Raw genomic sequence first — 12,353 nt, forward strand, 5'->3', positions numbered from 1 at the left:
TTTCCAAAATAATCTGAAAGAATGGGATCTAATTTTATTTTATTTTATTTTATTTTTTTTTTTTTCAACGTTTATTTATTTTTGGGACATTAGTTTTCGGTGTACAATATAGTGATTCAACAGTTCTTTTTTTTTTTTTTTCAACGTTTATTTATTTTTGGGACAGAGAGAGACAGAGCATGAACGGGGGAGGGGCAGAGAGAGAGGGAGACACAGAATCAGAAACAGGCTCCAGGCTCTGAGCCATCAGCCCAGAGCCCGACGCGGGGCTCGAACTCACGGACCCCGAGATCGTGACCTGGCTGAAGTCGGACGCTTAACCGACTGCGCCACCCAGGCGCCCCTTATTTTATTTTTAATGTATGAAATTTATTGTCAAATTGGTTTCCATACAACACCCAGTGCTCATCCCAAATGGGATCTAATTTTAAATAAAGGATTTTCTTTTCCTGAAATTGGAACAGAAGTCATTTGTATTTGAATCTCATCATATGAAAGATCAACGACTTTTAAATCCACTCTTTGGTCCACCTCAAAAGAGCAATAAAATACATGAAGAGTGAATGCAGTCTACAATGTCTTTAAAGTATCCCAAATACCACAGCCATAAACTTTTCTTCCAGTATGGAAAACAATTTTATCAACACAGTAAAACAAAAGCAAAATGAAAACTCCACTCATGACCCCCTTTTTATATAAATAGTGAAAATCAAGCATATTAATATTGGGGTCAGAACATGGGAAATGAGTGGTCATTTAAAACCACAGGTCATGGATTTAGCAATGCCAAATGCCTCAAAAACAATCAAGCCAATGATCTAGCTATGCTAACTTTCAAAATACCTAAATAGTGAGTAGAGATTGGAAAAAGAGTAAAATAGTGAATGTTTTTAAAGTTATCTTAGAAAATGTTTAAGTTGTCACTCCATGCAACATATTAAGGATTTTTGAGTGTTCATCAATTTGCCGTTTTCTCAAAAGAAAAACAATCCAACATTCCACTACAGAAAAGACACTGACACCATTTCATTTATTCACCAAATAGCGCATTCAGACAAGATTGGGCGCAGTCAGGGTGTTATGGCCATAGACCAAATAGTTCTTTCAAATTGCCATTGTTCTAGCTGCGGTTTGAGATTTCCATACTTCAAAATCCATACGGGAGTAACATATGAAAGCCACCAAAAAGCAGAGGTGATTTTATTGTTCCCAGGTCTACCAGTCCTGTGAATTTAACTTTTTAAATATCAAATAACTTAAGATTTTATTCTATCAAGAGAAATCCTGTCATCCACATACTATTTCTAGGGCCTTCCCAAAAGAATGGAGTCACAGAAAACTTTCCTTTCTCATCATTTTACACTCTATTCCTTCTTCCTAACTTGATTACAACTCATTATTTTATCTCTACTTACCCTACCTGGTTCCCTACAAATGTGAGCATAGCTATTGGTCTTCATTCCCAAGACCACTATTAATATGGGTATATTATAAGTTTTAATGAAAACTTCATGGAAAGTGAAGGATAATTACAGTATTCTATGGAGCAGGTTATAAATTCAGAATGAAATGTGGTTTCTAAAATTTTATTGTCCATTCCCTACTGAGGGACCTCTGATTTATTGGGTATATATCTCTTTGGGCCATAGAATAATGGCATGTTCCTGGAAAATCTTTCTTCCTGTGTCTTGTTTTAATTAGAAGACTCTGAAAACATTTCACATTTTTCTTTTCTTGCAAAAATGTCAGCATTCAAAATAGAAAAGTTTTCTCATATTTCATGTTTACTAAAATAAAAATAAAGTGAATTAGAAAGTATACTAGAAAAAGTAGTTGACTTGAAATCAAGTAGCTAATAGTCTATTCTAGACTTCTCTATGAAGAAGCTGTATGACTTTAATTAATCATTAACCCCAATAAATATTAACAATCTATTATGTGTGACTTTGAGTGGTAAAAATGAAATCTCTGCTAAAAGAAGTTTAATGTGTAGGGTTTGCAGCTGCAAAGTGGAGTAAAATTGATAGTTGTTATGGAATCTTTTATAATTGTGAAACATTGGCATTTGAAGGAGTCATAATCCTGCCCACAGTACAATGGAAAGAAAGGAATAGAGACAGATCATCTAGTTCATGGTTCCAACTGCACATTACAAGTGTCAGTTAAGAAACCCCCCAATGCACAAGTTAACACTTGTATTATTTTATTGATCATTTGTTAAATCATTCATCTTTTTCCAGGAAAAAAGTCCATTAATGACATTTTAAAAAACAGATAAATATGTTTCTTTTTTTTTTTATGCTCTGATGGTAGTTGCCACATTATTTTATTTGTTGCTTCCAATTGACCTGTGAAAAAGATACTATTATTCTCCTTTTTTACATCAAGTCTTTCACTTTTGGTGAGCAGCATATTAACCCATGAAGTTTTAAAACATGCATATATATCCTGTTTTCTATTTCATAAGCTCTGGATTTGAGACTCAGTATCTCCATCTTTTTTTAAGTTCAACAAGTGATTCTAAAGTATAATTAGGCTTAAAATATCCTTCCATATATAAACAAGAGAAGCTATTAGAGGTTAAATAATCTAATCTTGGAATATGTTTCTTAATGTTATTCTTAAATAGGAAAAATGAGGAAAAGGAGCAAAAGTTGTAAAAATGGTAATCAAAGGAATCAGATCAAACCTAAAAAAAAAAAACAGAAACAGATTGAGAGAAGACTCATATTTCCTTCACCACAGTGAGAAACAGGATAGGAAGACTTCCACTAAAAATACTATAAATAAACACACGAAATATCCCTACCCTATGACCACTTGAACAGACACTGTTTCTGATCAAAACACTCTCCTACCAAGGGTTCTTCTCAGAGCAATTTTAACATCTTTGTTCCTCAAACTATAGATTAAGGGGTTCATCATGGGAACCACATTGGTATAAAAGACAGAAGAGATTTTACCCTCATCCATAGACCCAACAGAAGATGGTTTAAGATACATAATTGCACCTGACCCAAAGAACAAGGAAACAGCAATTATGTGGGAACTGCAGGTGCTGAACGCTTTGGACCTGCTCTCAGTGGAACTGATGCGGAGGATGCTGGAGAGGATGTAACCATAAGACACAAAGATAGTGACACTGGGCACAATGATGTTGATGCCCACCACGATGAAAACCACCAGCTCATTCACGTAGGTGCTTGTGCAGGAAAGCTGGAGCACAGGGAGGATGTCACACAAATAATGGTTGATGGTGTTTGCATCACAGAAGGTCAGTCTCAGCATGCATCCTGTGTGGGCCATAGCACCTGAAAATGCCATCAAATATGAACCAAGCATAAGGCTGGAACACACTTTAGGGGACATGACAACATTATACAAAAGTGGGTTACAGATGGCCACATAGCGATCATAGGCCATTGATGTCAGCACATAGCATTCAGAAATTACAAAAAAACAGAAAAAGTAAAGCTGGGTCATGCATCCCATATAAGAGATAATATTTTTCTTTGATAGGAAATTCATCAGCATTTTTGGTGTAAATACTGAAGAATAGCAGAGGTCTATGAAGGACAAATTGAAGAGGAAAAAGTACATGGGGGTGTGTAGGTATGAATTCAGCCCAATTAAAATGATCAAGCCTATATTTCCCAACACAGTGACCACATACATGACTAGAAATAGGCAGAACAGGGGAAGCTGGAGTTCTGATAGATCTGTTAATCCCACCAGAATGAATTCAGTCACAGAAGAGGCATTTCCAGGAGTCATTCTTTTCTAAGGGGATCTGTGGACACACAAGAAAACTCAGAAAAACTCGGCTCTTCCTGCAATATCTCATCCCACAAGAGAGTGTGTACACTGGCAATGTCTAAGACTAGCCCAACCCGGACCCATTGAATCTGCCTTTTCCATGAACATGAGACTAAGTGACAGGGACTTTCCCTTACTAGAGTCTTAATAAGCTAAATGTAGCAAAGTGCATCACAAACTTTGCCTTAAGAGGGAAAGCCAGTGCTGCCACATGCCAACGTGACTGCTGGAAAACCAAGGTGAGTAAGAAGAAGCATGGCCCACGACAGAATCATCCTTCTCCCATCTCACTATTTCTTCATTCACTTGAACCTTCTCATCACCAGAAAAGTTGGAGGCAGAGACCCTAACAAGCTGAAGCTGGCCTCTAACGGGCCAGATTAGACTTAGTGGATTGGGAACCATGAATATTGTTCCTGATCCAACACTAAAGGACCAGAGTCTAGGTGAGGTTGAGTTACTGTCCCATGTCACAGAGAAAACGTCATAAATTCTAGAACATTGAGGGTTCCACCCATGGAGAGGGAACTGACTGAGATACTACATTCCCCTGAACCCTCTGATCTCTGAACATTCTTTTATCCCCTGAAACATATTCTCCTGTCAATTTTACTTGAGTCTTAGGACTACACAAAATGGCGGGGGGAAGGGAAGTGGCTTACTTTACATTTTTGGACTTCCATGTCAAATCAATAAGGACATTGATATAAACAGAATTCAGAAACTCACCCTCCTTAGGCCAGAAAACCTCAGTGCGTCCTTATCTTTGGTATTTACCCCTGTAGTCTTGGAAAGGAAATTTCAGGCTCTTGAGGCCTTGGTTTCTTTAATTCTGAAAGGATTTAGCCCATACTTAATTTCAGATATGCCCTTCAAATATTTCTGGACTATATATCATAATTTCTGATTATAACTTTCAGTCCTCTCAAGCAGCAGAGACCAAAGTCTTTATTATCATCACATTTGCTACTTAAGACACAGAAGACTGAATGTGAGTTTAATGATAAAGTGCACTTGATTATAAACAGGGTAGATGTTTGCTCAGTCTCCATCCCAAGGAATAGAGTCTATGTACAAAAGAGAAATAAAGGGATTGATTGTGTTTACACTCGGGACCACAATCTCTCTTTAGTTCTTTAGGGACTCAATAGCTAATCAAGTTTACATTTCACTCTAAGGATTGTACATTCCCCAAGGCAGAGGCAAAACTAAACTCCCATCTTTCTATCATCTTCATCTCTTAATGAAAATCTATTGCATAAGTTCTTTCTCCCTTTCTTCCCATATCCTAAATGAAAACTTTCCATAGAGTTTGCCTACTGCCTTATTTCTTTTTCTTAAATATTTCAAATATTGCAGTAATTCAGTTCAGTTGTTATCTCTCCTGGGTCACCTCCAAAAAGAAAGGTTAACACCTTTCTCACTTTTAAAGGTGTTTTTTTAATTTTTTAAATTCCAGTATAATTAAGGTACAATTTTATTAGTTTCAGGTATACTGATTCAACAACTCTATATCTTATTCAGTGTTCATCACAATAAGTGTACTTTTTAATGTTTATTTATTTATTATGTGTGTGTGTGAGAGAGAGAGAGGGAGAGAGAAGGAGAAATGAAGAGAGAGGGAGAGAGAGAGAGAATCCCAAGCAGGATTGGTGCTGTCAGTGAATAGCCCTATGCAGGGCTTGAACCCATGAACAGCAAGATCATGACCTGAGCCAAAACCAAGAGTCAGACACTTAACCGACTGAGCCATCCAGGCACCCATGATAAATGTACTCTTAATCCCCTTAATTTATTTCACTCTTACTCCCACCCACCTCCCACCTGGTAAGATTATCAATTTGTTCTCTATAGTTAAGAGTCTGTTTTTTTGGTCTCTTTTTTTCTTTATTGTTTCTTAAATTCCACATATGAGTGAAATCTTCTGGTATTCATCTTTCTCTGACTGACATTTAACTTAGCATTATACAATCTATATCCATCAATGTTGTTGTAAATAGCAAGATTTCATTCCTTTTTTATGACTGAGTAAAATTCTATTGTATATACATATTGCCTCTTCTTTCATCTATCAATAGACACTTGGGTTGCTTTCATATTTTACCTATTATAAATAATAGGGGTTCATAGAGCTTTTCAAATTAGTGTTTTTGTATTCTTTGGGTAAATACACCATAGTGGAATTACTGGATCATATAGTAATTCTATTTTTAACTTTTTGAGGAACCTCCATACTGTTTTCCACAGTGGCTGCACCAGTTTGCATTCCCACCAACAATGCATGAGAGTCACCCTTTCTCCACATCCTCACCAACACCTGTTGTTTCTTGTGCTGTTCATTTTAGCCATTCTGATAGGTATGAATGATATTTCATTGTGATTTTGATTTGCATTTCCCTGGTGATGAGTGATGTTGAGCATCCTTTCATTTGTCCATTGACCATCTGTATGTCTTCTTTGGAGAAATGTCTATTCATGTCTTCTCCCATTTTTTAATTGGGTTACTTGTTTTTTTGTGTTGAATTGTATAAGTCCTTTATATTTTGGATACTTACCCCTTATTGGATATATCATTTGTAAATGTCTTCTTGCATTCAATAGGTTGGGCTTTTTATTTTGTTGATTGTTTCCTTTGCTGGGCAGAATCTTTTTATTTTTATGTAGTCCCAATAGTTTATGTTTACTTTTGTTTCCCTTGCCTCAGGAGACATATCTAGAAAGATGCTGTTACAGCCAATGTTAGAGAAATTATTGTCTGTACTCTCTTCTAGTATTTTTATGGTTTCAGGTTTCACATTTAGGTCTTTAATCTATTTTGAGTGTATTTTTGTATATGGTGTAAGAAATTTTTTTTTTTTGCTATAACTGTCCAATTTTCCCAACCCCATTTGTTAAAAAGACTGTTTTTCCATTGCATATTATTGCATCCTTTATCATAGATTAATTGATCATATAATCATGGGTCTATTTCTGGGATCTCTTTCTACTCTATTGATCTATGTTTCTATTCTTGTGCCAGTACCATACTATTTTGATTACTATAGATATGTAGTATATTTGAGTCTAGGCCATACCACCCTGAACGCGCCCGATCTCGTCTGATTACTACAGTAGTATTTGATTTGTAGTATTTGATTACTACAGATTTGTAGTTAGCTGTTACTTTATTGAGGGTGTTTATCATGAATTTATGTTGTACTTTGTGAAATGCTTTTTCTCCATATTGAAATGGTAATATGATTTTTATCCTTTCTCTTATTGATATGATGTATCATGACAGTTGATTTGTGAATTCTGAACCACCTTGCATCCCAGGAATAAGTCCCACTTGATCATAGTGAATGATTTTTTAAATGTATTGTTGGATTCAGTTTGCTAATATCTTGTTGAGGACTTATGCATCTATGCTCACCAGAGATATTAACCTATAGTTCTCTTTTTCTGTACTGTCATTATCTGGCTTAGATATCAGTGTTATGCTGGACTTGTAGAATGAATTTGGAAGTGTTTCTTCTTCTATTTCTTGGAGTAGTTTGAGAAGAAAAGGTACTAACTCTTCTTTAAATGTTTAGTAGAATATGCCTGTGAAGCCAGATATCTGGTTCTGGACTTTTGTTTTGGGAAGGTTTTTTTTATTATTATTGATTATTTTTCATTGCTGGTAATTGGTCTCTTCAAATCTTCTATTCTTTCCAGCTTCAGTTTCTAGTAATTTTTTCCATTTCTTCTACTTTGTCCAATTTTTTGGCATATAATTTTTCATAATACTTTCTTATAATCTTTTGTATTTCTGTGGTGTTGGTCATTATTTCTCTTCTTTCATTTCTGATTTTGTTTGAGTCCTTTCTCTCCTTTTTAAAAAATGATTCTGGCTACCGTTTATCATTTTTGTTGATCTTTTCAAAGAATCAGCTCATGGTTTCATTGATCTGTTCTATTTTTTTTTTAATTTCTATTTCATTTATCTCTGCTATAATCTTTATTTCAACCTGGTACTGGGTTAGGGTTGTGTTTGTTCTTCTTTTTCTAGCTCCTTTAGTTGTAAGGTTGGGTTGTTTATTTGAGATTTTTCTTGCTTCTTGAGGTAGACCTGTATTACTATAAACTTCACTCTTAGGGGTGCTTGGGTGGCTCAGTTGGTTAAGTGTCCAACTTCGGCTCAGGTCATGATCTCGCAGTTCACAAGTTCAAGCCCTGCGTCGGGCTCTGTGCTGACAGCTCAGAGCCTGGAATCTGCTTCAGATTCTGTGTGTGTGTCTCTCTCTCTGCCCCTCCCCTGATCATGCTCTGTCTCTCTCTCTCTCAAAAATAAAAACACTTAAAAATTTAAAAAATTCACTCTTAGAACAAAGATTTTTGACCATTGTGTTTTCATTTTCATTTGTCTTCATGTATTATTTTATTTCCTCTTGACTCATTCATTCTTTCTTTTTAAATGTTTATTTATTTATTGAGAGAGAGAGAAAAAAAACGAGTAGGAAAGAGGCAAAGAGAGAGAGAGAGGGAGAATCCCAAGCAGGCATCATGCTGTCAGCGTGGAGCCCCACACAGGGCTCGATTTCACGAACTGTGAGATCATGACCTGAGCCGAAATGAAGAGTTGGATGCTTAACCAACTGAGCCACCCAGGTGTCCCAACTTATTCACTCTTTTATAGTATGTTATTTAATCTCCATGTATTTGTGGTATTTCCAGATTTTTTCTTGTGATTGATTTCTAGTTTCATAGTGATGTGATCAGAAAAGATACTTGGTATGACTTCAATCTTTTTGAATCTGTGGGGACTTGTTTTGTGGATTAACATATGATCTATTCTGGAGTGTCCCATGTACACTTGAAAAGAATGTGTATTCCACTCTTTTAGGACAGAATGTTCTGAATATATCTGTTATATCCATCTGGTCCAATACGTCATTCAAAGCCACTGTTTCCTTATTGATTTTGTTTGGATGATCTATCCATTGATGTAGTGGGGTGTTAAAATCCTTTATTATTATTGTATCACTATCAACTACTTCCTTTATGTTTATTAATAGCTGCTTTATGTATTTGGGTGCTCCCACATTGGTTTCATAAATATTTACAATTGTTGTACCTTCTTGTTGGATTGTTCCCTTTATGATTATGTAGTATCCTTCTTTGTCTCTTGTTACAGTCTTTGTATTAATGTCTGTCTTGTCCAATATAAGTATTGCTGCCCAGGCTTTTGTTTCACTTCCATTTGCACAATAAATGCCTCTCCCTCCCTTCACTTTCAATCTGTATGCATCTTTAGGTCTGAAATGAGTCTTTTGTAGGCAGTATACAGATGGATTTTTTTTTTTTATCCATTTCATCACCTCTGTCTTTTGATTGAAGAATTTAGTCCATTTACATTCAGAGTAATTATCGACATGTATGTACTTATCATCATTTTATTACTTGTTTTATGGTTGTTTTTGTAGGTCTTCTCTGTCCCTTTCTTCTCTTACTCTGTTTTCTCATGGCTTGCTGGCTTTCTGTAGTGATACAGTTGGATTCCTTTCTTTTATTTTTTACATATCTATTACTAGTTTTTGATTTGTGGTTCCAATCAGGTTTGAATATAACATCTTATGCATATAGCAGTCTATATTGAGTCAATGGATGAGTAATTTTGAACCCATTCTAAAAGCATTAAGTTTTTACTTCCCTCTGCCATCATGTTTTAAGTATATGGTGTCATACTTCACATCCTTTTATCATGTGAATACCTTGACTGATTTTTAGATATACATTTACTTTTATTGCTTTTGTGCTTCCCACTTTTCTTACTCCTGCTTATGGTCTTTACACTCAACAAGTCCCCTTTAGTATTTAATATTTCTTGGAGGGCTGGTTTAGTGGTCATGAATTCCTTTAGCTTTTGCTTGTTTGGGAAACTATCTCTCCTTCTATTCTGAATGATAGTCTTGCTGGATACAGTATTCTTGGCTGCAGGTTGTTTTCTTTCAGCACTTTGAATATATCATGCCACGCCCGTCTAGCCTTTAGAATGTTTCTACTGGAAAATTAGCTAATTTCCTTATGGGGAAAAGTAGTATATAACTACTTTTATTTTCTCTTTCTTCTTTTAAAATTCTCTTTATCACAACTTTTTTGCCATTTTATTTACAATGTATTTTGGTGTGGACCTCCTTGGGTTGATTTGGGTGAGGGGGAGGGTCTCTGTGCCCCCTTGGATCTGTATATCTGTTTCATTCCCCATATTCAGGAACTTTTCAGCTATTATTTATTCAAATAAATTTTCTGCTCCTTATCTCTCTTCTCCTTCTGGGATCCCTATAATGCAAATGTTATATGCTTGATGGTGTCGCTGAATTCCCTTAATCTATTCTCATTCTTTATTATCCTTTTTTCTTTCTCCTGTTCAGCTTGATTGCTTTCCATTATTCTGTCATTCAGGTCACTGACCCATTCTTCTGCTTTCTCCATTTTTAATTTCAGTTATTGGGTTATTCACCTCTGATTGGTTCTTTTTTAGGTTTTCTATTGCTTTGCTGTGGGACTCATTGAGATTCTCCACTCTTCTCAAGTCTAGTGAGTATCTTTATGATCATTACTTTAAATTCTCTATCAGGCTTATTACTTATCTCCATTTTGTTTAGCTCTTCTACTGTGATTTTGTCCTGTTCTTACATTTGGGACATATTCCTTGTCCACTCATTTGCCTAGCTTTCTGTATCTGTTTCTATGTGTTAGGAAAGTCAGCTATGGCTCCTGCTGGAAAGTAGTGGCCTGCAGTGCAATGTCCCCTGTTTACCAGAACTTGGCACTTTAGGAGTGTCTTCTCCATGTTACATGCACCCTACTGTTGTGGCTGAGTCACATTTGCCTTTAGTCCAGTCATCTGCAATGGGTCTCTTTTCCAGCTGTGGAAAGGATTTGGTCCCTCTGTTGTTCATGGACCATTCTGGGGCCATCTTGGGCATGAATAGGGTCAGACCTTGAGCTCTGGTTACATGGAACTGCAGGGCACTCTCCCAGTGTTGTGCTCTAAGAAGCTTTCATTGGTGGGCAGGGCCACAGCCAGACCAGATATCTGCCCCCAACTCACTTATGGGTCCACCACTAAACTGGTATGTATAGTTATCTTCCCTTCTACCCAAGGCAGGAGTCACTTTAGAGTGGTACTGCCCTCTTTCAGGGATATTTGCACACTTCCATGCTTGTGGCATTGCTGTGGATGGACTCCTACCAAGGGCATGGTGGATAGGGAGGGCCCATAAGAGAATGCAGAGGCAGGGCACATTGTATTAGCAAGGTGTGCACAGGTCTGCTGTGGAAGGAGACCTGATAAGCTTTGGAGAATGGTCAAGCCGGGGGGTGTCAGCAGGGGCACACAAAGATGGCACAGGCTGATAGCGAAGCTGGGTGACAGTGTTTGCACTGTGCTGATTCTCAAAGGTGTCTGGGTATCTAGGCTGGGACACAGGGGAGAAATGTTGCCCACCAGCTCCTTTGTTGTTGGAGAAGTCTCCCAAAGATACCTGCCCCTCCAGCACATGTTCTGAGATTAGTAAATAAATCTACTTCCCATATATCCTGGACTTTTTTCAAACTTCTGCTTCTATGCTGTATCTCAGAGGGGTTATTTGTTATGCTATCTCTTTAAGGGCAGAGACTCAGTATCTTATCACCCTCTGGCTCTGGGAAGCCTGCTGATTTTTAAAGTTCCAGGGGTCAAGACACACTAATTATAAGAACTCATGAAGTTAGGTCTCTCTGGCTTTCAAAGCCAAATGTGGTGGGCATTCATCTTCCCAGTGTGGGTCCCCCATGCCTGGGATGCCTAGTGTGGCACCTGCCTCTCTCCCTTCTCTGTACCTGTGGTGTCCCTCCAGCCTGGGGACAGTCAGTCAGGTTGCAGCCCAATCTCTCCCCTTCCTACTGTTTTTGATGTAGCTTCTTATCTACATTTAGCTGTGGAAAACCTGTTCTGCCAGGCTTCACATCATTTTCTGGGTTGTTTACACCAATATGGGTGTTATCCAGGTGTATCTGTGGGATGAGGGAAGCTTAGGATCCTCCTACCCGAGCATCTTCCTCAGAAGTCCCAATTTTAAAGTTTTTATTTCCAAATACCTTCCGTAATTTGTCCCCGAAAGTCCTACTGGGTCCTTGAATGTAAGAGGCCATATATTTAATGATTTAATGAAGAAATGATGCCATATTCTTTTCCTCATAGAAAAGAGTGGGGGCTAAGGAGTTAGTGGGCATGTGTTCGAACCATACACCATGCTTACAAACTTGACAAATTACTTAAAATCTCCATGCCTTGAGTTCACAATTTTTAAAATAGTGATGACAATAACAGCATCTCTTTCATTGGTTTGTTTTGATGACTAAATGAAAAAATGTACGTAAAATATTTAGAACAGTGCCTGGCATGTGGTAAATAGTCAATCAATGTCAGCTGTTGTTATTTACATTCTGAGAACTTCCAGATCTTGTATCATAACACTCATAAGACATTCTTCCCTTTAATTCTCATGTTCTCCCATAAACTGTAAGTTTTA

General features: G+C 37.1%; 1 protein-coding gene across 1 annotated transcript; it reads right to left on the bottom strand.

The window, feature by feature from the left end:
• Positions 1-2,841: 2,841 nt before the first annotated feature.
• On the bottom strand, positions 2,842-3,774 carry LOC121035281 (olfactory receptor 8B3-like). Its single transcript, XM_040482816.1, has one exon. It carries the CDS (start codon positions 3,772-3,774, stop codon positions 2,842-2,844), a length of 933 nt encoding a protein of 310 aa, XP_040338750.1.
• Positions 3,775-12,353: the final 8,579 nt, after the last annotated feature.

The sequence above is a fragment of the Herpailurus yagouaroundi genome, unplaced genomic scaffold (genome assembly GCF_014898765.1).
Source record: "Herpailurus yagouaroundi ecotype Mexico unplaced genomic scaffold, PumYag 161, whole genome shotgun sequence".
NCBI lineage: Eukaryota > Metazoa > Chordata > Mammalia > Carnivora > Felidae > Herpailurus > Herpailurus yagouaroundi.